Consider the following 27,986-nt stretch of genomic DNA (forward strand, 5'->3'; position numbering starts at 1 on the left):
CGCTGTTTGTTTGGAGGAAAAGCGGACATGACGACAGGTTGTAGAGGACGTTGAAGGCAGTGCCTTTAAGGCACGCCCCCAATAATGTTTTCCGGGTGGAAATCGGGAGAAATTCGGGAGAATGGTCGATTTTCGGGAGGGGCACTGAAATTCGGGAGGGTTGGCAAGTATGAGTATTAGCGGTGAATGCGGTGTTAATAATACCGGCGGGCCAGCTCTAATGTTAATTTGATATTGCCTCAAGGGCCAAATGAAATTACACAGCCGGCCAAATCTGGCCCGCGGGCCAGAATTTGACACCCATGGGTTAGTGTGTCTGCCTCACAATACGAAGGTCCTGGGTTCGATCCTGCGCTATGGATCTTTCTGTGTGGAGTTTGCATGTTCTCCCCGTGACTGCGTGGGTTCCATCCGGGTACTCCGGCTTCCTCCCACCTCCAAAGACATGCACCTGGGGATAGGTTGATTGGCAACACTAAATTGGCCCTAGTGTGTGAATGTTGTCTGTCTATCTGTGTTGGCCCTGTGATGAGGTGGCGACTTGTCCAGAGTGTACGCCGCCTTCTGCCCGATTGTAGCTGAGATAGGCTCCAGCGCCCCCCGCGACTCCCAAGGAAATAAGCGGTAGAAAATGGATGGATGGATGGGTTTAATGCACCTGTGATGCTGTGCAACACACTTCTTAAGCTTGTCAGACACGTCTTTTTTTTTTTGTTTACTTTCATCTGCAAAGCCTCTTCCGTTGACATTTCTTACTTCTCAGCTTTAGCCGAGTTCACTTCTCCTCGAGTGCTGTCAAGAGCAGTCAGATGCAGCCAATCAAACATGGCACCTCATTAGGCATCAAGCATTCAGCTGTGCCCATTAACGTCCAGCCTCATGCCTTCCAAGAGCCATAGTGTGTGTTTTCCTGCTGCAGGGCATCGGCATCATGCCCAGCACTCAACTAGCGCGCCACCTTTTCGCACCTCTCGAAAATGACATCCTAAATATGATCTCTAATTTCAACGCAGCTATTTGGAAGTTTGCTAGTCGAAGTAAGGTCGCATTTCTACACCTCTCATATTTGTCTTTGTCAAACATTCTTACATTAAAACAAAGGATTTCATCTTAGTGCACCATGATGAAAAACATTGAATTTCAATTACTGTGCTTTGAATAATCTTCCAGACAGTGTGCGTGTTTTGTTCCAATTTTAGACCTGTGGTTTAATGGAGAGTGTTTCTGAATGTGCACAACACAAGAGCAGGTCTGCTTTACTCACAAGTGCCTTTTTACCATTGCAGTAAAAGTGCAGAAGAGCAGCCACCATCACTGGGACCAGAGCAGCAACTTCTGCCTGCCCCCACATGCCAGCCATGGCAAGACATGGAGCAGCCCAGGCCACCCACACAACCAGCAGGACCACTGCAAATGTAAGTGATCATTCATGACAGCTTTGCTGTTGGCAAGACACCATCGCAGGAGCCTTTTCCTCACATTTGCTCTTTCTTGCCTCCAAACCTCGAAGTCAACTTTCCTTTTTATGTGCTGCACAAGCTGACCGTGAAGGAAACTTTTAGCACGCTCTTAGCTACACCGGCTTCTGGATAAGCACAGTACAAATGTCTTATGTCTGCAGCTCTGGTGAGTGGTGGCTTCTCCCCTTCCTCCACAGCCACGTCAGGCTTCAGCAGCCAGGGGAGCAGTACGCTGCCTTGCCCTATGGCGCCCACAGCGCCCACCAGCCCGCGCATTTCAACGGGCAGGAGGAGGAACAGAAAGAAGGACCACAAGAGCTCACGTATGACAAAATTCTCAATAAAGGAGTTTTTTTTGTCTCCTTAGAATCAAACGTGTGCTGCATTTAAGGGGAAGTTGGAAATACAGGAGATACAAAGATATTGTTGACCATGAAAAGCTACAATTTATTTGGGAAGAGAACCTCAACATTTTACACAAGCAATAAATAAATGATCAGCATAGATTATACCAACTTCTAATGTGTGTCTTTGGGACACCGAGTAGGATGGAGGAACTTTATTGTCATTAAAATTGTTACTTAAAAAGTACAACAAAATTACATTTTTAGTACAAACTCCTCTAAAAAGAGATATACCGTTACAGGGTGGATAGAACGGAAACACTGATCGAGTTACTACAGGGGCGGTGCTTTGTAAAAAAAAAAAAGGTAGAAAAAATGGTAAACATGAAGAAAAAAAGCAAGTCCCAAACTAAACTCCTGGGGACGGGGTCTTAGTTTGAGACCAGGGAAAAACCTGAAGCTAAGCACATATACAGGCGCGATCAAAAGTTTACATACACTTGTAAAGAACATAATGTCATGGCTGTCTTGAGTTCCCAATAATTTCTATCACTCTGTGATAGAGTGATTGGAGCACATACTTTCTGCTTATTCACATGAGTTTACTTTTTGATTTTGACAGTTCCCATTTTAATCATTGACTCATCATTCAAATGTTGTACTTAATGAGTGAAATTGTCACTGAAGTGAACAGTGCAAGCTTTTTAGAGACTTGATCGATAGTAAGGCATTCTTCATGACATTTGGTGACCTATGCAGCAAAGACTGTTTTTGTTACTGTTTGGTTATTTTTAGTTTCATAAGGGTTAAAATTGGTGTTAGAAATTAGACATCAGCTTTCCTTCCCGTTTCATCCAGTCAGTGTGTCCTTTTGCTGATGATTGACGTCAGTGATTCATTTCTTCTCTATCACCATTTTATTTTGCTGCTCATCCATAGTCTCTCATATTCTGCGTTAACATGTCATCCTCACTCCCTCAGTGTCGCTGGCATCCAGCTCTGTGGGCCCAGGAGGTCAGATCTTTCATGTGGAAGTGATCGAAGTCATGCTGAGAGGGGATACTCTCACAGGTTTTGGGATCCAGCTGCAGGGGGGTGTCTTTGCCACAGAAACCCTCTCTGCTCCCCCCGTCATCCGCTTTATCGAGCCCGACAGCCCGGCTGAGAGGTAACGTGCACGACACCTCATAGAGGAAATACAAATTATATAGGGAGTCACCTTGAACTTGGAGTGCTCTGTAGTGCTAATCATTCCGGCTGGCAGTGACACACCAGCAGGCTAATTTTAGCCTCATGAGTCTTTGGTTTGAAGGCGGACACATTAGAAATGCATCACACTGATACAAATCAGGCCCACAGACAAATAACTGAAGAAAAAAAAATCCATGCAGTTTTTCCTTCGTTCTTCATCCAAACAATTTCATCCATGAACACAAACTCCCTTTAATATTACATGTGTGCATGTTTGTTTTTTCTATTTAACTTAGTGCTAAAATGTGCCAAATGTGGTGCCTTTAAAGTACTCATTAAGTGCATATATTTAATTGAGGAGCTAAATACTGAGGTCAATAAAAATCTCTTTGTGTAGCCTGGCTCAGTGTGGGGTACTGTGACAGTAACAATAGTGATTGCACCATCAACACAGGTTAATCTCCCTTGTGTGACACCATTACGTCAAGCAGCAGTGGGACAGGAGTGCCTTGAGTACAGCCTCCCACTGTGATGTCAGCTTCCATGCAAGCTTAATCATGCACCAGGGGTGGTGATAGTAAATTCATGTTTGATGACAAGGATTCAAGTCCTCACAGTTTGGGTCTTATTCATGTTGTAGGTGTGATGCTATTTTGGAAGATAAGCTTACTATTTAAAAGGTTTATGAAAAGCCTACGTACTTTGTACCAGAGATCTCCAACAAGGGGTCCGCGACCCCCAAGGCAAGGCTATTCAACTGGCATCCCCGGGGCCAAATCCGGCCCAAGTTCAGTTTAAAACTTGGGAGACAAACATTTTCGCAGCAAATTCCTAAAAACACTTGAGTGCTCGTGTTGTATAGAGGAACTTGGGACACTGTAAACATATTGGCACATCCTTGCATTGATATTTGAACCTTGCTAGAAAATATGGAACATTGGGCTCCAAACTTGTGATTTGCACAACTGAGGTGTTCCTCAAAGCAACCCTTTAAAGGAGAACTGCACTTTTTTTTAAATGTTGCCTACCGTTCACTGTCATTATGAAAGACATGACTGATGATTTTTTTAATGCATTCTATATATTAAACGTAAATAAAAGTCTGCTTACAGCGTAGTCAATGGGAGCTCCACTATTCCGACCATAAAATCCGATAAATAACCATTCAAAAAGCACCAACAATACACCAATTACATTTCGTGACTTGAATATTAACCAAGTATTGTTGATATTGCTATTATAAGCACTAATGAAATTACATTTCGTGACTTGAATATTAACCAAGTATTGTTGATATTGCTATTATAAGCACTAATGAAGAGAAACTATTTATAGCGATGCCGTGATCACTACCGTGTGTGCCAATCTTTATATCATCGAGTGGTCTGCTGTTTCCTCGCTTCCCTGCTCCTTGGAAGTTTATTGTAGGTCATAAATAATGCATCTTACCTGGAAAGTAGATGGCTGGGGATATAATCCAACAAGTTAGGACACTTTAACAGCCATTTAGGACCTGGAACTGAAACGACACGAAAAGAGCTTGTCTTCCCCCCCCCCAGCCCGTTTCTTCACGAGGATTATGAGACATTTTTCATCTAAATGGGAATATATGAACATCCGAGCAGTCGGCATCCTAATGACAGCAGACGTTGTGCAGTAAGTGATGTTTTATTGTGTTTGTCGGCTCTTATAAAGTCTCCAGTGAGTCATAATCAGTGATGAAGATAAAAAAAGCTAACTTTTTGATGCATTTTGGAAATTAATCCGCCGCGTATGTTTAAAATGCTCAAAATACGTAAATATTCAATGTTTTTATAAATGTGCCTGTTACTACAATACATATGTACTTGCATCATGTATAAACCCCTAATGGAGGTCCTTGGATGTTTTTTTAAGAGCTTTATAGGCAGAATTGAACGGCTCCCATAGGCTCCATTGTAAGTGATAGAGATGCGCGGATAGGCAAATATTTCATCCGCAACCGCATCAGAAAGTCGTCAACCATCCGCCATCCACCCGATGTAACGTTTGAATAGAACTGCATCCGCCCGCCATCCGCCCGCACCCGCCCGTTATATCTAATATAGACGATGCAAGGCATTAGTGAGGCACCTGCCAACTACTCCGGTTTTCCCGTAATTCGTACGGTTTTCATCAACCTATTCCGGGTTACGGGTGCAGTGATAAAAAAATACGGTTTTTCATTAATTAAAAAAAAAAAAGGGTGAAAACTACGCGAATTGCACCTTGTGCAGACAAGATTTTTCGATCGGACACGGAGGAATTAGCGATGTAAAAGACCACTTTGGGACAAAAAAACACAAGTCTAATGCCGTTGCTAGCGATACAAGTGGAAAACTTTCAACGTTTTTCGTCGCCCAAACAGATTCTTTGGATGTGATAAATGCCGAAGTTTTATTTACGGAGGCAATAATTGAGCATGGACTTCCAATCGCACTGGCTGATCACATGGGACAGTTACATGTTTGTAATGCAACCTTTAAAAATCATTACGCGGTGATCGCGGTCCCAAAAATAAACTTTTCTTGCATGATAATGTCCAGAAAAATTCGCTTTATATTACTATAGAGTCCTTTTAACGAATGAGTTTGATGGTTTATCACAAACCTTAAATGAAAGAAGTCTTTTGTTCGCACCATGCACCATGTTCGATGTCCCGGTTTTATGACTGTCGTAGACGTACACAGCGTCGCAGCTCTTGCAACTCACGTAGCCAGCATTGCTGTCATCCTGATTTACAACCTCATAAAAACGAGTCCACGCTGAACTTTTCTGGCCTTTTTTTCCCCTGGTCTTTAGTATTCCCTTTTTTAGTTTGTCGCGTACCACGTTTGCTGCCGGTGTTGTCATTTTTTTTTTCTTCTTCTGATGTGGCGTGCTGCAGGTGCCTGTGGCTGCTGCAGGTGCCTGCTGATAAATAATTGCCTGTTTCAAAGAGTGCTGCTCGTTTTTCGTATGTGGCTAACAACATTTAACTATGTATATATATTTCCAAATTGGTTTAACTGCCACCCGCAAAAAAAAAAAAAAAAAAAAAAAAAATCTCATTAATCCGCCCGACCCGACCCGCGGCGCGGATAAAATCTTATTTATTTAAATTTCATCCGCCCGATCCGCGGATAATCCGCCGAATCCGCGGTTGTGTCCGCAAACCGCGCATCTCTAGTAAGTGAACTTTTGATCACATTCATTTAATATCTATAATGCATTAAAACAATGTTTTAAAACATCCATTGTCATGTCTCTCATTATGTGTGAACAATCGGCAAAATTCCCCAAAAAGTGCAGTTCCGATTTTAAGTCTTCTCCTTTTTAATATGATTTATGTAACTTAGATGTTGCTGTCGCTTGCTTCCTTTTAACTTCTCTAGTTATACTAAGTGTTTTCCCAAGCTTCTATTTAATACCAGTTTCATTTAAAACCCAATATTATGAAATATATACTGTATACAGTAGGTAGGTGGTACTGTCTACATTCCTCCATCAGTTTTGAGGTCCTTGGCCTGGAAAACATTATTTAATAAAAACAATTTTAGTCCATATTCTGTGGATGACATGTGACTGCATATGCATTCCTTACATTTGCCTAAAGTGTAAATACATTGACTAAAACATTTGCAGCATCTCCTTGTCATTCTGCGTCACTGTAAACGATACAATAACAATGATAAACATATACCTCTGAGACCGTCAGAACTGAGCATTATCTTCATAATCGCACATACTTTTGCACTTGACCTTGTTACGTTTCATGTGCAGTGCCTCGCCAAAAAAAAAGATGCGCCAGATATGCATCCATTAAGTGTATATTTGAAGTACTGCAAAAGATATGCATACATAACAAAGTATGTATGCATCGAAGTATCGACATTATAAAACATGGTAACATGCATATGTCTATTTTCCAAACACAACCCAGCCATCCATTTTCAAGCGCTTATCTTTCTCGAAGTCGCGGGGTGCTGGAGCCTATCCCAGCTGCACTCGAGCGGAAGGCAATGTACACCCTGGACAAGTCGCCACCTCATCGCAGGGCCAACACAAACAGACAACATTCACACTCACATTCACACACTAGGGCCAATTTGTTGTTGTTAATCAAACTATCCCCAGGTGCATGTCTTTGGAGGTGGAAGAAAGCTTGAGTACCCAGAGAAAACCCACGTAGTCACGGGGAGAACATGCAAACTCCACACAGAAAGACCGGGAACCACTCGATATACAATCGTGGTCAAAAGTTTTACATAAACTTGTATAGAACATAATGTCATGGCTGTCTTGAGTTTCAAATAATTTCTACAACTCCTATTTTAACACATACTTGTTGGTCACAAAAAACATTCATGAAGTTTGGTTCTTTTATGAATTTATTATGAGTCTACTGAAAATGTGACCAAATCTGCTGGGTGAAAAGTATACATACAGCAATGTTAATATTTGGTTACATGTCCCTCGGATGAGGTGGCGAATTGTCCAGGGTGTACGCCACCTTCATCCCGAATGCAGCTGAGATAGGCCCCAGCGACCCCGAAAGGGACAAGCGGTAGAAAATGGATGGATGGATGGATGGCCCTTGGCAAGTTTCACTGCAATAAGGCACTTTTGGTAGCCACCCACAAGCTTCTGGCAAGCTTCTGGTTGAATTTTTGACCACTCCTCTTGACAAATTTAGTGCAGTTCAGCTAAATTTGTTGATTTTCTAACATGGACTTGTTTCTTCAGGATTGTCCACACATTTAAGTCAGGACTTTAGGAAGGCCATACTAAAACCTTAATTCTAGCCTGATTTAGCCATTCCTTTACCACTTTTGACGTGTGTTTGGGGTCATTGTCCTGTTGGAACACCCAACTGATGATTTTAGATTTTAGTTTGAAGAATTTGGAGGTAATCCTCCTTTTTCATTGTCCCATTTACTCTCTGTAAAGCACCAGTTCCATTGGCAGCAAAACAGGCCCATAATACTACCACCACCACCACCACCATGCTTGACGGTAGGTTTGGTGTTCCTGGGATTAAAGGCCTCACCTGTTCTCTTCCAAACATATTATTGGGAATTGTAACCAAATTGCTCAATTTATGTTATGTTTAGCACGTGATTTCGCAATGCACTGTAGGGCCGCAGTCGATATTTTTGTTGGCGAAAGCGTTTGTTTACATGTACTGTACCCTCAGACATGTGAAAGTGTGCAACAAATTGGACTAATGGATCGTACAAAATCAAATAAAAAATCAAGCGACTGTACTGAGACAAACTGCACCCTAATCCAAACTCTCACTACCTCAAAAAATAAGTGAAATTGATCCATATTAGCTCGTCCAATGGACAAGAGATTCGAGTAAGCTGCCGCCATTTTCGTAGCCAAACTTGTATACTGTATACAATTGTCAAAGGAGTCAGTTTATATACCGGTGAATAATTTCATAATGCAAAGTCTGTTAAGGCTTTTTGTTTTCTGTTTAAGTTGCACATAAACTGCGGCTTTCATCTCCTATGTGTCCGAGATGGAGTGAGGGTGCCCAGCATTGTTTCATTATGTTTGCCTGGGGGGAAAAAAAGCCCATCATTACTTTTAAATACTTGGATCACTGCGCTACTTCAACAAAAATAATATTAAAAAAAAAATTAAATAAAAAAATAAAAAAATAAAAATAAAAATAATATTCAGTCATTTTTGTGCTTATCCAAGACTAAAAGTAAACAGACAACATGCTTTTTTTTCACAATACTGCACATTGTTTGTAGCCCGCAGCGAGCTTGACTAACGCTAGCAGCCTGCTTGGTTTGTCTTGGAAGATGTTTCGCCGCTCGTCTGAGTAGGCTTCATCAGTTCGTGCTCATAGACTTAGATTGGTCAGATCAAGTTCAATGGTTGGTGCCAAAACCCCAAATATTTATACTCCAAATATTTGGAGTATAAATATGTTTGTTAAATAAAAGTTCTGCCTTGTTTATAATAAATACTTTGGCCTACTACACTACCATATTTTAATGTTGGTCATTATCGTGATAATTGGAGAGCCATGTGTTTTCTAAGGTGGTACTTGGTAAAAATAAAAAAAAGTTTGAGAACCACTGCACTGCGTGTTGCCAAAAAAGTAATTACTTCACTTCAAAAGCATAAAGCTGTCATAAGCTTAGAGTTTTTCATACGTACCATTGTATAATTAGTAATTCTACTTGTTCAAACCTTTTCTAACTTCCACACTACTAATAATAAAAGTATGTACTGTATTTTTCGGTGTAAAAGTCGCATCGGAGTATAAGTCGCACCTGCCGAAAATGCATAATAAAGAAGAAAAAAAACATAAGTCGCATTTTTTGGGGAAATTTATTTGATAAAACCCAACACCAAGAATAGACATTTAAAAGGCAATTCAAAATAAATAATAGTGAACAACAGGCTGAATAAGTGTACGTTATATGACGCATAAATAACCAACTGAGAACGTGCCTGGTATATTAATGTAACATATTATGGTAAGAGTCATTCAAATAACTATAACATATAGAACATGCTATACGTTTACCAAACAATCTCACTCCTAATCGCTAAATCCCATGAAATCTTATACGTCTAGTCTCTTACGTGAATGAGCTAAATAATATTATTTGATATTTTATGGTAATGTGTTAAAAAAAAATTCACACATAAGTCGCTCCTGAGTATAAGTCGCATCCCTGCGACTTATAGTTCGAAAAATACTGTACTATAATTTGTGCTGATATTGTATCAGACTAAAGTTATATCCAGTATCCAATACTCCAATATCTGTATTGTAACGGAAGTGAAAAAGTTGTATCGGGACACTCCATTCAATTCAATTGAAATTCAAAAAACTTCATTTGTGCCCGAGAGGGACACAGAGTAGTGAATGAGCGACAATTTCAAGTTGAAACACAAAATTATAGTTAAATAAAAACATTTACATTACATACATACAGAGCTATGTGCGAGTAGGCAGATATTAGATGAAGTGATTGTGGTGCATGACAGATTAAAAATATACTACAGCTATATAAATTAAATACTGTAAGAATAATAAAGTGACTGTAGTGCATGAAGTCCGCTGTATGCAGAATAAGAAAAAAGTCATAAGGGTTTAGGAGCAGGTGGGTGGGAGTGTAGGGGGAACAGCCCTGGGGACAAAGGCTGCTCTTCTGTGTCCTGCAGTAGGGACAAGGAAGCCGACATATTGAGGGGAAACACTCAAACTCTGGAAAGAGAGCGTGTGGAGTCCTGCATGATCCGACCTGCTAACTCGAGTGTCTGCTGCTCGTAGATGGTAGACAGAGTCCATACAGGAAGTCCAATGATTTTAGAACATACTTTGACCGTGTTCTGCAGGCGGTTTCTGTTCTGGAGGCTGGTGGAGTGGAACCAGCAGATTAAGGAGAATGTAATGATACTCTCGATGAAGGAGTAGTAGAAAGTCCAGGAGGATGTTCTTCGAAGGAATTGCGCTTCCTAAGGAGGTATTTTCTTTGCTGACATTTCTTGAGAATATCCTCCGTGTTAGAGCAGAATTTTAGCAGGTTGTCAAAGACGGTATGCAGGTATTTGTACGCCTCAACTACTTCAACAGGCTTTCCGTGCCTTTCCTTGGCATTAATGGCTGTGTTGAGATATTTTGAAGGGACAGCAAAATGAGACGTTTATTCAACAGTGACTACTTCACATTGTGTCAAAGTGTCATTTCCTTAGTTGTCCAAAAAAAAAAAAAAAATTATAAAAAGTTATGAGGGGTGTGCTAGCGTTTGTGAGGTACTGTATTTATCCAATGGATGATGGGTATAGTTAATCACAACATAATTAGTTTTAGATCAAATTACAGTCACAATGAGACTCTTTGTGCAGTACATTATATTACAAAGAAGCAGTGTTGCACTTGCTGAAATCTATTTTCACTTATTAGTTACTGGTTTGCGAGTGTCATGTTGTGTTCCTGTGTGCAGGTGTGGATTGCTGCAGGTAGGAGACCGACTCTTGTCCATCAATGGCATCCCAACTGAAGATGGCACTTTGGAGGAAGCCCACCAGCTCCTCAGAGACTCTGCTTTGACCAGTAAGGTCTCAGTAGAGATTGAGTTTGATGTTGCAGGTATAATAAAGTCTTACTTTCTCCTTTTACCAAGTATTCACAGAATGTACTGTAAGTCGCTGACATTTACATCGCATTCTTTGATTATTAGAGTCAGTGGTTCCCAGCAGTGGAACCTTCCATGTCAAACTCCCCAAGCGAAGAGGAATGGAGCTTGGCATCACCATCAGTGGTGAGTTTGGAATGCATGCTGGCCAGCAGGGGGCCTCATTGTTCAAATATTCACACTTTTTTCCAGCAACTATGTTCACTGAATGATGACTATTGACTAAAATGAAGAAAAAAAATATGATGGTAACTATACCCAGTTTTTGTGGTTAAAGTTTGCAGTGGTGTAGGACTGCAATAGATTACTATGAGAGGGGTTTCTTCTATTTTGTCTACATTATTTACATATTAAAAGAGTGGCAACATGTTAAAAAGATCTCACAAATAGATTAATATGTTTTGGAAAAAAATAAAAGTGCCCCCTTGGAATGGTGAAACAGATAATGTATGTATGTGTCCACAACCATATTTTGGTAGGTTTATTATCATTAATATTATTATTTTTCACAAAATACAATTGTATTTTTCTTTCTTATAGGGTTTGCACTAGTTGTTTGACTGAGATCTTTAATGTTTTTAATCAAATAAAGTTAAAAGTTAAAGTACCAATGATTGTCACACACACTAGGTGTGGCGAAATTATTCTCTGCATTTGACCCATCACCCTTGATCACCCCCTGGGAGGTGAGGGGAGCAGTGGGCAGCAGCGGTGGCCGCGCCCGGGAATCATTTTTGGTGATTTAACCCCCAATTCCAACCCTTGATGCTGAGTGCCAAGCAGGGAGGTAATGGGTCCCATTTTTTCACTTTGGTATGACTCGGCCGGGGTTTGAACTCACAACCTACCGATCTCAGGGCGGACACTCTAACCACTAGTCCACTACGTATATTGATTATTTGTAAACAAAAAAATACAAAAAATGTATTTAAAAAAATCCTCATCACGAAGGACGCATTTTAGTTAGTGTTTGCTTTTTGTTTTATATACAAACAACTGTATCTCAAAAAATGTTTAATATTGTACAAAAGTTATTATATTTCAGGAGGTACATTGTACCTTTTTAAAGTCTCAGGAGGCCTTTGAAGATCACTTGCTAATTACAGTTTCCCCCACAAGTATCAAATGTTATGAAATACTGAATTTAGGGGTTTCATGAATTGTTAGATGTGCTCTTCATAAGAAAAATGTACTTAGTAATAATTTATAGCACAGATCCTTTCCTACAATATTCTAAATTGAGATTCGCCAACTCTAATACAAACACGATACAAACTACTTTTTTCTATTCCTGAAGATTGTAGAAAACATTAATAATGTAATTATTTTTCACCAGCAAGTAAGAAGCCAGGAAAGCCCCTCATCATCTCTGACATCAGAAAAGGCAGCATAGCACACAGGTATACTATTTTATCACACACACACACCAGAATTGTACACACATATTCTGTACTTGTGTTGTCCAGGCCGGATGTAAGAATGTGTGAGATTATTTATGAACAAAATACTTGTGTGCGTGTGCCACACTACTTTGTAATTGCATTGATGATCAAAACTAGTAGAGTAGTTGTGTTCATTGGAGCAGAGCTTGCGGTCAATCCCAGTGATCCCCATGAGTCACTGATAGATTGATAATGCCAGTGAGGAGCAGAACTTAATCACAGTATGGTCCCCTTACGCTTGTAGGACAGGCACTCTAGAGCCTGGAGACCGGCTGCTGGCCATCGACAGCGTGCGCCTTGAGAACTGCACCATGGAGGACGCTATGCACATCCTGGAGCAGGCGGAGGACATGGTCAAGCTCAGAATCCAGAAAGACGAGGACAACATTGGTATAGAGAACCTGCACTCGGAACATAAAAAGTGTTTTACACAAGAGTGACTTGAGAGAATGTTCTTGTCCAGATGAGCTGGAGATGTCCGGCTCTATCATCTACACAGTGGAGCTAAAGAGATATAACGGACCTCTGGGGATCACAATTTCTGGCACCGAGGAACCTTTTGACCCCATCGTTATTTCGGGTCTCACCAAGAAAGGTCTGGCAGAGAGGTGAGCGGTGTGACACAGATGTCAAGGTCGTTATTTAAGAAGACTAACGTGCATTTGACCTAGATGTGACGCTATTGACTAGTGTGTCATTGTTTTCACTTGAATGAGACGATAAACAATGGCTGTCTCATTTCTATTAGAAGAAGCCTCTTTCTCCGTGTTTGTCTGCACGCTGGCAGCCGGACTGTTTTTCTGTACCCGCCCTGTCTGGTATTCTTGTCTGCTCCTCTTTCCAAACTCTGCAGGACCGGGGCCATCCACATAGGGGACCGCGTGCTGGCTATCAACGGGGTCAGTCTAAAAGGCAAAACACTGAGCGAGGCCATCCACCTCCTGCAGATGGCCGGGGAGTCCGTCACGCTGAAGATCAAGAAACAAGCAGACCGCCTGTTGGCTTCACCTCGTTCCCATGGCAAGGAAGCACACACCGTAGTAAATAAGCAGAAATGATAAAATATGCCGCATATTTTTATCTTGGAATGATGGAGCAATAGCTCATGTTAGCCTCCGTCTTTTCATGGCGAGAAAGGGACACTGACCCTTGTCGTATGACTTTAATCTGCAGTTACTGCAGAATAATTATGTCACACTTATGCTTTAAGACATTATGCTGTAGAACAGTGGTTCTCAAATGGGGGTACGCGTACCCCTGAAGGTACTTGAAGGTATGCCAAGGGGTACGTGAGATTTTTTTTTTAATATTCTAAAAATAGCAACAATTAAAAAATCCTTTATAAATATAAATAAAAACCTATCTTTTTTTCCAAATAGTTCAAGAAAGACCACTACAAATGAGCAATATTTTGCACTGTTATACAATTTAATAAATCAGAAACTGATGACATAGTGCTGTATTTTACTTCTTTATCTCTTTTTTTCAACCAAAAATGCTTTGCTCTGATTAGGGGGTACTTGAATTAAAAAAAAATTCACAGGGGGTACATCAATGAAAAAAGGTTGAGAACCACTGCTGTAGAACACAGGTCTCAAACTCAAGGCCACATCATTTTTTCTGCTAAATGTGTTTCAAAGTTGACAGACAATAAGTTTACTGCAGGCAACTTTAATAGTATTTGATGCAAACAGCTATTCCAAGCATTTTTGTTGTCATTGAACCCCTTTTTTCCATCAGTTTGTTGGCATGCAATATGATAATCAAATGGAAGGGTCCGTTGTGTAACAATAGCATATGGTAATTACTCATTTATGGTTTTGGAGTGAACATTTTTTGTTTATAACAGCATAATGCAAAGGTTCTACTACAGAGGGTCCTGGGGCCCCACTTAAATATTAATACAAAATTACTAATTTTTTGTATTCAATAATCATATCTAACCCACTTAGTTTTACAAGATAAACTTTGTCAAATAGTAGAAAACCATGTTTTAATCACAGATTTTTACCAAGGCCTTGGGCAGGCTGATTACAAATACTCATCAAATATACTCCAAAAGAAGGGATTCAATAAAACTGATGAAAAGCACAATTACATACAATTACTCATTGCTAAGAAATAAATACATTCAAACTAAATTGATAATAAATAATGATATTTCTTAAATAAACTGTCAATAAAATTTAAGGTTAAATGAAAATACAGCGTCACCACTTTAGTCATAATTTTTGCGCTTAAGAAACTTCTAACTTTTAGCTCCAGACTTTTTTTTTTTTATATTGTCATTACTGCCACAAGTGTTGGAAACGTGTGTTACAACTGAGTATCACTGCAGTACATACGGACCATAGCTGAGAAACAGATATTTTTTGGCAGCCCTCTAGGGGGTGCTCGCGGCCCAACAATGGGCCCATAGTAATGAGGATTCTATGGTTAAGAAACACTGGCTTATTGGACATGTATTCATATTTATTTCATGTTATTATTCGTTCTTTTATTTTTTTACGGCAGGTGCCAGAACCCAGCTGACTTCGGTGAGGGCGGCTGGGGGAGTGGTTACATTCTGGTGCAGTCAATAACAAGACACATCCATGACAAACAACAATTCACTTTCACACCTGCAGTATATGGGCAATTTAGATACTCTAAATCTAGGGTCTCAAAATCAATTTAACTGGGCGCCGTTATAGGTAGTCTTTTTGAGGCCGGGCCGCATCAAGTCCAGTTTTTCCTACAGAATCGCGTTTCAACCACATAACATTTAACTACTTCTACCAGCAGCTATAGTGACAATGAGCTATATGGTAAGCCTTAATCCGGGGTGTCAAACTTGTTCTTTTATTAAGGGTATGTCGCGGTTATTGCTGCGCTCTGATGGCCACTTGTAACAGAAAATGATATATGAATATCAATCTATAATCGCCTCATATTATTACACAATTGCCTATGCATTTGAATATTATATTTTTTACATAAATGATGAATAACTGCTTTGAAATAAAATGGCGAGCAGATATTTGAATATTTTTTTTATTTCAACAAAAACCTTTTTTGAGTATATGTTAATGTTTGCATGATCAGATAATCTTACCATTAAAAGACATGCATTTGCATGCTTTTCTGTCAAAATTTAAAGAACAAATACATTTTGTACGATAAATGAAGTACTTTATTTTCCAGGCATTCGTGGGTCACAAAATATGTAGCGGGCCAGATCTGGCACAGGGACCTTGAGTTTGATACCTGTGCCTTTCGTCACTATAAAAGTGAAATTGAATGTCAAAATAATGTATGTTGACACTTGAGTTCCCTACGACGTAGTCAAAAACACTTTACACTAAAACATATGTAGATTTTACGGTAAACTGGGAGCTCAGTCGCCAGAATTCTACTGCAAAATACTGTAAAAATGGAACCAAGGTCATTTTACGGAAAAATTCTGGCGACTGAGTTGCCAGTAAAAAAAATGGCAAATAGGACAAAGAATAATAAATTGAAAAATGTTACCATTGTCATTTTTACGGTAAAAGTTTTGCAACTGATCTGCCAGTTTTTTTACCGTAAAATTTGACTTGTTTTTTTAACAGTTTAGCTTGCTTACAGGAAGTTGCTCTTTATGTTGCCCAGTGTGTGTTAGGCTGTCATTTTTGTGTTTGCACCGTTATTGTAATTGTCTTTTATGAAGTTTAGTATAGGAAGAAAGGGCCACAAATATGGGCCTGAGGTCTGCGAGTTTGAGATGTTGACATGTTCCTCCCATGTTGACTGCTAACTTCCAGAATACGACGCCAGGCGGGTTCTGGACAGAGAAGCTGGCTTTTTGAATGACCTTGACGATGAACTGATGGACTCACATCGACTGGGTAAACACTCCGAGATCTACTCCGCCACTGTGCCCAGCATTGATTCGGCAATGAGCTCCTGGGATGGCTCCGGATGCGATGCTGGCTACAGTACCCAAGGTCAGTGAATGCTTAACTATATTGTTTTTAACAATTGTCTCTTCAGTTATCGTTCTCATCTTGTTCTTGTTGAAGGAACATATCTTCACAAAGATATGTTGCTGAATCCCAATGAATGGAGGCGAACAAAGTACAGGAGCCCAGTGGGGTCCAGCACTGCGGGACTGATGCACCAAGCAGGACTCTATGATGGCAGACTGACTGAGGAGGACTGGGACAAGATGCCTGGGTAGGAGCACTGCTTTCTTTCTTCCCGGTTGGGTCATCCTTATGATTTTGTTTAAATGTATTTCTGCAAGCTTCTCTACTTTGTTTATGCAATGTTGTTTGCCGAAGGCCCAGTGTGAGTCATATATATCAGTGGTCCCCAACTACCGGGCCGCAGCCCGGTACCGGTCCGTGGATCGATTGGTACCGGGCCGCACAAGAAATAAAAAAAACCAAAAAAAATATATGTATATATTTTGTTATAATTCTGGTTCCTACATTATATATCAATATAGATCAATACAGTCTGCCGGGATACAGTCCGTAAGCACACATGATTTGTATTTTCAAGCGTTGACCGGTCCACAGCTACAAAAAGGTTGGGGACCACTGATATAGATGTTAAAGCACCACAGCAGCATCGTGCTTGTCATTTGATGCTTTCATGTTGTTTGCTCGTCCAAACTGTCCTTTTCTTTTCTTTCTCAGGTATTCTCTCTCTGATCTGCTTTACTAATTACCCACAAGCTCTTTGGTGTGTCACCTTTTTCATGTCCACACCGAAACACATCAGGACACGTCAGCCATATGTGTCTCCTTGTACCCTTTTTTATTTATTTATTTATTTTTTTTAAATTTTTTTTGTCATTTATCCTCACATTCGTTCACTGTTCTACTTTTGTTTCTTAAAAAAGAGAAATAACTTTGTCAATTATTTTCTGTTGGACTGCTCAGTGTTTAAGATGTGAGAGAATTTATAATAACCCCCCTGTGTGGTCCTGAGAGACTTTCAAAGGGACTCTCCTTCATGAAGCCAAACAAAAACAACCTACATTTCCCACGCTGCTTTCAAACGCAGCACCGGCCTCAAGACCGCAGGACTGCTCTCACGTTGTGGTTACTGCGTTGTCATAGATTCATCAGCCCCCCTCATTGCCATGGCACCCTGAACCAGGAGGATAGCTTCTGGTCCCAGGCTTTGCAGGACCTGGAGACCTGTGGCCAGTCAGAGATCCTCAGGGAGCTTGAGGTAGGCCAGTCTCCTTGTCTCCATGTCTGGTTTATCCTCTACTCCCAGACCAGTGTCAAACTGCATGGTCATGCCAGATGAAGCATTATCATAATCTGGAGAGTGTGTAAACTGCTGTTGAATCGGACGCAACAGACAGACACCTGCTGCCAGATTCAGTGACATTAAAATGTGTCGTTTGTTGTGCTTTTACAGGCGTCCATGACAGGTAGTGCTTTTAGTCTGTACCTAGAGGAGACCAAGACCAACGACGACTCCATGTTTCCATCAGAAATAAGTCCCATTAAATGTGAAGCCCCAAAGAATAGGCGCAACCACAGCATGTCCTCTGGATCTGAAGACATGACATTCCGGTGCAGCAGAGGGTCCGAGGCTTTGTCTTCCACTAGCCTGGCCCTGCACAAGGTAGTCGACTGTAGGAAAACTGGATTTGCAATTTCCTGTTTAGGAACAATTACACATAAGTTGTGTTTGTCCTCACTAAGACGTCTTGATTATGTAATATGTGTCCCTCAATGACTTTAGTGAGTCAAAGCTGTTGGAGGTGGAAACTATCCGTTTGCTATCATGGCACCAAATCACAGCTATAGTTTGGTCAAAACATACAGTATTGGTCTTATCATGTGGTTCAAAATATGAAACAGGTATTCGTAACGATTCAAAAAGTACTTCTTAGTGTTAATTACATTTTCATATTTTGTCAAACTGTCTGTGGTTTATTATATAGGGTTTTATGGTATACCGGTATTAGTATAGTACCGCGATACTAGTGAATCATATTCGGTACAATACCGCCTCTGAAAAGTACCGGTCCGCCGTCACGTCGTGTCATTGCTGGTTTACGAGCAGAAGAGCATGTTCGGTAGCACACAATCACGGAGTACTTACAAGCGGACACAGTGTGTAGACCAGGGGTGCTCATTACGTCGATCGCGAGCTACCGGTCGATCTCGGAGGGTGTGTCAGTCGATCACCAGCCAGGCATTAAAAAAAGAGTCCTAAAAATGAGCGATCATAAATCTTCACTATGACGTCACTTTCGTCACTTGATTGACATTCACGGCACCCGAGGGTCTTCTGAGATGACGCTGGCTGCTGCCAGCTCATTAAAATGACCGACTGGAAGGCGAGAAACACTTTATTTCAACAGACTCTGGCGCCGTACCTGTCGTCAAAACTCCAAAGACCGACTGCACAGTTGCACAATAAAAGCGCTACTTCATCCTGCCTGCGCTACCAAAATAAGAGTCTCAGAAAGCTGGCGTGCACAAGCTAGCAAGCTACGGAGTTTGCAGACAATGTATTTCTTGTAAAGTGTATACAAAGGAGTACGGAAGCTGGATAAATAAAATGCCAAAAACCAACCACTTTCATGTGGTATTGGACAGAAAGGAGGACTTTTTTTCTACTCCATTCAAAAATGCGGACCTTATCAGCACTACTGTCTGATTCCAATCAATGCAAGTCATCACAATCAGGTAATACACCAACTTATATTCTTGTCTTCATGAAAGAAAGGAATCTATATGTGTTAAACATGCTTGTATTATCTCTAAACACTTTTAACTTATTTACAATATTAACTATGTGTTAAACATGATTGCATTATCTTTAAACACCTTTAACTTATTAACAATATTAACTATATGTGTTAAACATGCTTGTATTATCTTTAAACACCTTTAACTTGTTAACAATATTACCTATGTGTTAAACATGTTTGCATTATCTTTAAGCACCTTTTAACTTAACAATATTAACTATATGTGTTAAACATGCTTGTATTATAATTAATCACCTTTAACTTGTTAACAATATTAAATATATGTATTAAACAAACTTGTATTTTCATTAAACACCTTTAATTTATTAACAATATTAACTATGTGTTAAACATGCTTGTATTATCATTAAACACCTTTAACTTGTTAACAAAAACATATGTTTCATAAATAAGTAAATATAAATTATATATATGAATGAGGTAGATCCCCACGACTTGATCAATTGAAAAGTAGCTCGCCTGCAGAAAAAGTGTGAGCACCCCTGGTGTAGACAGAAAAGGGAGAACAGACGCATTTTGGCTTAAAAACTAACGATAAAGGTGAAGTTATAACACTGAAACGCCATCAGGAAGAGGTGCTTTAAGACATGGCTAGCTAGCTAGCGGCTAACGTCCGTCTGCAGTGTTTTAGCCACTTCTAAATTACTAATCCTTGCCTCCATGGAAACGAATAAAGTACATTTCTTACAAGTATCATCCCTGCAGGACGAGGAATAGCTAAACATGTTTCACTACACACCGTAGCTCATCGGCGTCAAAATGTAAATGAACGCCATTGGTGGATCTACACCTAACATCCACTGTAATGATACCAAGTACAGGAGCGTATCTAGTCGATGCTACTATGATTACGTCGATATTTTTTGGCATCACATCTTTTTTTATTTTTTTTATTTATATAATGTTTATAAACTCAGGAAATATGTCCCTGGACACATGAGGACTTTGAATATGACCAATGTATGATCTTGAAACTACTTGGTATCAGATTGATACTCAAATTGGTGGTATCATCCAAAACTAATGTAAAGTTTCCAAATAGAAGAATAAGTGATTACATTTGAACAGAAGTGTAGATAGAACATGTTAAAAGAGAAAGTAAGCAGATATTAACGGCAAATGAACAAGTACATTAATGATTCATTTTCTACCACTTGTCCTTCATAATTTTGACAAAATAATAGAACGGGAAATGACACAATATGTTACTGCATATGTCAGCAGACTAAATTAGGAGCCTTTGCTTGCTTACTTACTAATAAAAGACAAGTTGTCTTGTATGTTCACTATTTTATTTAAGGACAAACTTGCAACAAGAAACATATGTGTAATGTACCGTAAGATTTTTTGTTAAAATAAAGCCAATAATGCAATTTTTTGTGGTCCCCTTTATTTAGAAAAGTATCTAAATAATTTTGGTACCGGTACCAAAATGTTGGTATCGGGACAACAGTAATATTATACATGTTTATTATACAGCAGTACCTCAACGTATGCGCTTAATTGGTTCTGTGATGGAGAGCTTAACTCAGAACACTTAAGTCAACTTAAATCACCGTCTCTGTCCCAATGCCGCATGGCAGCGGTAGTTATGACCTCAAGATGAGGAGACAGCGTGCAGGCAAAAATATATTGAATGAACAAAACCAGTGCCGCTTGCAAAGAGCATAGAAAAATATCCAGAAAACAAGTTTGTCAGCGTAATGACAGCACACATGAACGAATGACAAAAGCAATGATCCAGCACTGGGAGAAAGGTGAAGCTCAAATATAAAGCCCTCTTATTAGTGATCAAAGGCAGGTGAGGCAAACCGTGCTCAGAAGCAGAGTAGTGGAGCCAGAACAGGAAGTGGAACAAAAATAAGTGCCAAAACAGAAAATAAGTACAGAACATAATATAATAATAATAACTGGGATTTAAATAGCGCTTTTATAAGTACCCAAAGTCGCTTTACACGTAGAACCCATCGTTCATTCACACCTGGTGGTGGTAAGCTACTTTCATAGCCACAGCTGCCCTGGGGTAGACTGACGGAAGCGTGGCTGCAATTTGCGCCAACGGCCCCTCCGACCACCACCTATCATTCAATTCACCGGTGTGAGTGGCACCGGGGGCAAAGGGTGAAGTGTCCCGCCCAAGGACACAACGGCAGCGATTTTTGGATGGTTAGAGGCGGGGAGCAAACCTGCAACCCTCAGGTTTCTGGCACGGTTGCTCTACCCACTACGCCATGCCGTCCCAAACATAACCTAACCCAACCAATATACTAAGACCGTGGTGACATATCATGACAGATTCCCACTGAAATGTCCACCGTTTATGCATTATTTTAACATTCTTGGCTGGCATTACTCATTCTGCGTCAGTATGGTGCAGACTAGCAGTGATACGCTCAGATTGCTTTGCCAAGTTGGCGACAAGAGCGGTCATGTTGTACTTATTAATTTTTATTTCAATGAATATTGTCTACTTCTTCTGAAAACTGTCCTCTGCACTCATTTTATTCCTTCCAAAAACAAAGTTGTCCATTACTCAGTGGCGGGCCGTGCGTTTCCCACCTAAGCCTGATGTCTGACTTCAATAATTACCTCTCAAAATACCATAATTTATGTCCCCACATGACCATGGCTGGAGAAATACTGTACAGAAACACACTTACAGCTCAACAGTGTTCAAAACGGGCTAATTAAAACCTATCTCATGTGGTATTGTCAAAATTACAATAATTGTAAAAAAAACATTAAACTTGACAAAATACAGAAATAAAATATTTGAACTCACAATTTGTATGACCCATCCGATGCCATATAAGCCAGTGGTACCACTCGAAGTCGGTTGATTCGAGTGGAAGTTGCGAGCATTTCACCGTTTAATCACCGGGATAGCTAAGCTAGCTTCCTGGGCCGGCGGACCTCGTCTCACAAGATTTAGTTTTTCTTTAAATATCCTTCTTGAAAATGGCCTTGCAAATATATATCTGCCACCTAATCAACATTTTGCTCTCCTTCTTTGTGGGTTTCTCTGCTATGGCTCCACTCCAGTGCAACACTTCCATCCATCCATCCATCCATCCATTTTCTACCGCTTATTCCCTGCTTTCGTAAAGCGCATTGATTGGATACTCGCTTGTCACCCCCAAGTGAGTATCCAATCACAGGATGCGTAAATGTCACGTTCAACACTAGGCCAGCAGGAAGGCCTTACTGACGACAACTCGTGATCTCATTGGCTATCGCAATTATCTATCAACTGTATGTGCCTGTTCACTTAGAGTGAACAGACGCCCGCATTGTTGAATCTGAATGCCCCGGGCAGATTTGGTACAGCATGGCAACATAAGCTAGCTGAATTCTGATTGGATAAAAACTCTAACCTAAAAACAACAGCACTGGAAGGAGCATAATATGACATGAAGAGAATATGAATACTTTTAGATATTTAGGGAAAGTAAATTAAAAAATACTTTTATCTTTAATTATGATCATGATTTTTGGTTAAGTTAGGCCAGCAGAGAAGGCCTTGCTGGCCCTGACGGTACACCACTGCCATTACTTGCATAATCTAATGCTCTCGAGTAAGACCAGATGTATTGGTCGGATCTTACGGGGTTTACTGTGACATTCACTACGCCAACTAATGACGGGGATGTTTGTAACTCAAATGTTTTGCTTGTAACTTAAAGCATGACAGTTAGCTGAGAAATAGCTCTTATATCAAAACACTCTTAACTTGGGGCACTATTAGGTACTCTTGAGGTACCACTGTTGAGCAATGAAAAGTGACTAATTAGCGTTCAATCACTATACTCTCTTATTTGTCTAATATGCTTGCAGGTGACAGTCAGAAAAGACTCCGAAAGCCACGACTTTGGCTTCAGCGTATCTGACGGACTTCTAGAAAAAGGAGTTTTTGTCAACATGATCCGTCCCGAAGGTCCAGCTGACAAGGCAGGCCTGAAGCCTTACGATCGCATACTTCAGGTGCATCCTATTTCTGTACCATATTGACCTGAATACATGGCAACCTCTCCTTTTCAAAATGCCTTTTTGGAAAATACATTTTTTTTTAATCATTAAATATCAGTGAAATAACTTGTAGATTGTAATAAAAAAGGATAATATATTTCTCAGCTGTTTGACAGTAGATTGATGAGTCAGCTTCATTGATCATTTTATAATTAGCATCACAACATACTCTGTTGTTGGCTAATTTGCCCAACGTTTGAGGCACCTTTATCATGCGGTGTACTGTCACAGCGCCATCTCTCCAGATTCCTGGTTTGTGTGACAGGCCAATAAGCTCTGACTTGTTTGTTTTATTTCTTTCATTTAAGGTCAAACAAAAAACAATCAACATAACATTTTAAATAAATAATGAACCAAAAGGAGCAGAAAGAAGTACAACTTAAATCGGTCTCCTATTCATTCAGTTACATTTGATAAATGATAAATGGGTTGTACTTGTATAGCGCTTTTCTACCTTCAAGGTACTCAAAGCGCTTTGACACTACTTCCACATTTACCCATTCACACACACATTCACACACTGATGGCGGGAGCTGCCATGCAAGGCGCTAACCAGCACCCATCAGGAGCAAGGGTGAAGTGTCTTGCTCAGGACACAACGGACATGACGAGGTTGGTACTAGGTGGGGATTGAACCATTTGTTCAATTCAGAAGACTATTAAATCCCTAATACTCCTAATACTAATTGTAATAATTCTAAACACATCTTAAATAAAACAAAAAACGACCTATAATCGAAAAGTGATAAACGTCGCAATTTTTTTCAAAAATAGGCGGCTTGAAACAGAAAAGTAATACCTGAAAGAGCATAAGCAGTCAGTGACATTATTTTGCAGAGTAACTTTTATCTTAAATAATTTTTTGTAAATGAAAGCCATAAAGGGATTATTTTAATTAATTTTATATTAATACATTGTTTTGCACAAGTACATGTTGTCATAAAAACTTTTAAAAATATTGTTTCGTGTTAGTCATTATCAACTAAGTAGAAAAAATATGTAATGAAAGCTATAGTGCTGCCAATTGATTCATTCTTTGAATCAGATTAATCCCACTCTGAAACTATAGTGTGATTATTTTGTGTAAGCAAGTAAATTACTTACCCTATTTTTCGGAGTATAAGTCGCACCTGCTGAAAATGCATAATAAAAAAAGAAAAAAAACATATAAGTCGCACTGGAGCCCGGCCAAACTATGAAAAAAACTGCGACTTATAGTCCGAAAAATACGTACTTGCAAAATTTAAATCAACAAAAAATGTTGACACAAATGCAGTTTTATTGTCAGAATGTCATTCACGGACATTTTGGAAAATATTTGAAGCTACTAAACTCTATTCATTTGCTCATAACAATGTTATCTTAAGTCCAATCGGCGTTTATTTTGAAGGGAAATTTGCCAGTGAGCACACAAGTCAGTCTCCTCAGTCATCTTGCATTGACCTGATCACTGACTGTATCACAACCCACTCCAACTTTCAGGTAACTATCCACGCTCAAAATAAATTGGGTGAATAATCCGTGCTGATACAAGATTAATGCGATTTTTTTTTTTTTTTTTTTTTTTTTAAATAAATCACGGTAAATTTGACAGCCCTAATTATGACATTTCAATTCAAGGTATCAGTATCTATGATACTAGCCTCGTACTTACGTGGTATGGTATCAATACGAAAATTCCCAGTATCGCCCTAAAGGCTGACCCCAAGAGTCTGGTTTCTGTTTGAGTCCCCCCCCGCCCCCTCTAGTTTTTCCTAGCCTTTGTTGCTTGCTCATGTAGAATTGAGCTGATTTTCTTTCTCGTATGAGCAGTTTGCTTCTTGACCTGCTCAGCATGTAGACGGAAAACTTTTGATCAACATCTCACATTGTAAATATTTAATATTGCTGTACTTTTTCTGTCAACATATTCTGTTGATCACATAGTTTGTAATTTATCAGTGACTTATAGTGGCCCATTTTTCTAAAACAAGCAGTGAAATGAACGTGCCTAATAAAGTGTCCCTTTTAAATAGTTTCAGTGTGTGAGGGTTTGATGTGTCTGCTTCCTGCAGGTGAACCGTGTGCGCACCAGGGACTTGGACTGCTGTCTCACTGTGCCCCTGATCATGGAAGCAGGTGCCAGCCTGGATCTGGTCATTAGCAGGAATTCCATGGAAACAGGCGACACCGGGGGTCTGCTTAGCGACCGCAACGACCCTTCCATCTCGCTGCTCTGCTTCTCTGAGCGCCGCACCAAAAGCATCGCCTTGTGAGCGAGATGGACGAGCTGGCGCCTCAACACGTCATTGCACCTGCTGGACCTTCGCAGCATCCTCAGACACGGCGACTCTCAGCACTGGGAAACATCTCTCACTTGCAACATGGCCGGTGTTAATCACCCTGTTCACATGATACTGGATTTCAGGCCCCCTCACCACCTCCACTCCAAGGTTATATAATGGAGGAGTCATCGGTCCTGACTGGACACACACACACACACACACACACACACACACACGCTGCACTATTTCTTGCATTGGCATGTCATTAAAGCAGTGCTGTCCCCACAAGGACACACACATCATATTTTACACACACAAAAGGTGTTAGGGTCTTTTAGAAGTTATTTTCTTGGCCGACTGCCCATGTTCCCACCACAGTGTCTCCGTGTAGAATCCTCAGCGCTGCTGGCCAAGCGTCATAAAATGTTGCATCCTTCAGCTCATATGTAATCTCATGAATTCTTGCAAAGACATGTCCTGTCTCTTTTCTGCTGGGCGTCCTTTCGCTCCTTGATTAGTTTTTTCACTTCACAGTACGTTTAATATCACAATGTCACGTTTGGTTGTGCAGTCAAGCGATGCCTTTTCATGTTCACTGAATGACTTGTATTTGCTCCTCTTACACTGTGGCTTTTTTTTTTTCTTGTGTTTTTGTTGGACCAGCACCAGGTCACATGATGTTGGGACAGCCTCAGAAAGTGACTAATTAACTGCAAGTCTGTCGCCGTGTCGTGTTTACCTCTGTGGGTCGTTGGAGGTGCCACCCAAGTTCAAAATCTCTCCCCTTTTAAAGTGCAAATGGTTTATGTCCTGTTATTGGCTGATGTGTACTAGCCTTAAAGACTGATATTTTCTAGGGCATGTCAACGTGTCTAAAAAGGCCTATTTTTTAAGTTTTACAATGAGTTGAGTTTTATTTCCTCATACATGCATGTACAGTGTTGGTGTGAGCTATTACTAGCAATATATTTGGGATTTTATTTCATCTATCTGAACATTATTTTTTATACATTAAATGTATTTTTTTTTATAATAAAAAATTATCTCCACAGCTTTTTTTTTGTTTCTGCTTCCATAACAATGTGTGTACTTTTTTCCTATTTGCGCTAAGTGCAAAGGTCACCGACTCTGACTAAAGTATGTCAACCTATTGGACTTTAAAGCTGATTTTTATTTATCTAAAAGTGTGTGTTTTTGGAAAATCTATTCGTTGATTAATTGTACCTGCACAGTAAATAATAAAAATAAGCCTGTCTTATTTTGGATTTTCACCATTGATGTTAAATTATTCGAAGAAAACAATTCTGGTCGGCTTCCTTCAGATTTGTTTCCACTTCATCCACCATGTTTGAAGGTTTTAGAAGAACCGTTTAAATTAGGACAAGGCAAGCGCGAGAATAGCTTTTGTGGAGGTGGACACCTTGTTTGCTGTCTTTATATCTACAACGCTGATGCTGAGGATGATGTCATTCCCAGCACCGACTTCCGAAGCACCATTAGTACGACACCCGACGTCCATCCATTCATTTTCTATGCCGCTCGTTCTCATTTGAGCTGTGAGCGAGCTGAAGCCCAGCCCTTTGAGACACTTGTGATTTAGGGCTGTATAAATAAACATTGATTGATTGATTGATCCCCAGCACCGCTTTAACGCACAGGCTTACATGGATTGGAACCCAGGGGTCACTGAGTTTAGGGGCCTCTTACACAAACGTACATGTGCCCGTTGCATGCGATTATTTACAGGAGAGAGATATTTGTGATAGAAATGATTTAACGGTGGCTGTGTCACTGTTATATTAGTGAGATTATCAGCTTTTTCAAAACACTGCTCTTGTATCATTAGGTTATCATTTGGCTGTGTGTTTGTTCTACTGAAGTGTAGCGAATGCTGCTTTCCATTTGTACCGGAAAGTCAGCATTTTCGAGTTCCTAGTCGGAAGTTTCAACTGGTGGGGTACCCCCGAGGTCGGATTTCCTACTCAGAAAGTGTATGAGTCCTTACTATAGACATATGTGTATAGACACCGCATTGACCGCTGCTGACAAGATGTGGGGCCACCATCTTGAAAGGGGCAACATCTGCGTCGTAATGTTAAGTTAAGTTAAAGTTAAAGTACCAATGATTGTCACACACACACTAGGTGTGGTGAAATTTGTCCTCTGCATTTGACCCATCCCCTTGTTCACCCCCTGGGTAGTAAGGGGAGCAGTGGGAATCAGCGGTGCCGCGCCCGGGAATAATTTTTTTGTGATTTAACCCCCAATTCCAACCCTTGATGCTGAGTGCCAAGCAGGGAGGTAATGGGTCCCATTTTTATAGTC

General features: G+C 40.2%; 1 protein-coding gene across 3 annotated transcripts in view; it reads left to right on the top strand.

Moving 5' to 3' along the window:
• LOC133620049 (glutamate receptor-interacting protein 2-like) overlaps window positions 1–26,332 on the top strand; it is a 65,605-nt gene extending 39,273 nt beyond the window's left edge. For 2 of the 3 annotated variants that reach the window (XM_061981226.2, XM_061981230.2), the window contains exons 10-24: window positions 1,287–1,415; window positions 1,622–1,783; window positions 2,786–2,972; window positions 10,972–11,117; window positions 11,209–11,289; window positions 12,500–12,563; window positions 12,850–12,995; window positions 13,069–13,213; window positions 13,459–13,625; window positions 16,388–16,570; window positions 16,646–16,799; window positions 17,693–17,807; window positions 18,003–18,212; window positions 23,206–23,352; window positions 25,452–26,332. In XM_061981226.2, coding sequence (XP_061837210.1) covers window positions 1,287–1,415; window positions 1,622–1,783; window positions 2,786–2,972; window positions 10,972–11,117; window positions 11,209–11,289; window positions 12,500–12,563; window positions 12,850–12,995; window positions 13,069–13,213; window positions 13,459–13,625; window positions 16,388–16,570; window positions 16,646–16,799; window positions 17,693–17,807; window positions 18,003–18,212; window positions 23,206–23,352; window positions 25,452–25,652 — 2,237 coding nt within the window. In that variant the 3' untranslated portion in view covers window positions 25,653–26,332. The remainder of the gene's footprint in view (window positions 1–1,286; window positions 1,416–1,621; window positions 1,784–2,785; window positions 2,973–10,971; window positions 11,118–11,208; window positions 11,290–12,499; window positions 12,564–12,849; window positions 12,996–13,068; window positions 13,214–13,458; window positions 13,626–16,387; window positions 16,571–16,645; window positions 16,800–17,692; window positions 17,808–18,002; window positions 18,213–23,205; window positions 23,353–25,451) is intronic. The other variant, XM_061981239.2, reaches the window with a different exon arrangement.
• Window positions 26,333–27,986: the final 1,654 nt, after the last annotated feature.

The sequence above is a fragment of the Nerophis lumbriciformis genome, linkage group LG01, assembly GCF_033978685.3.
Source record: "Nerophis lumbriciformis linkage group LG01, RoL_Nlum_v2.1, whole genome shotgun sequence".
Taxonomy (NCBI): domain Eukaryota; kingdom Metazoa; phylum Chordata; class Actinopteri; order Syngnathiformes; family Syngnathidae; genus Nerophis; species Nerophis lumbriciformis.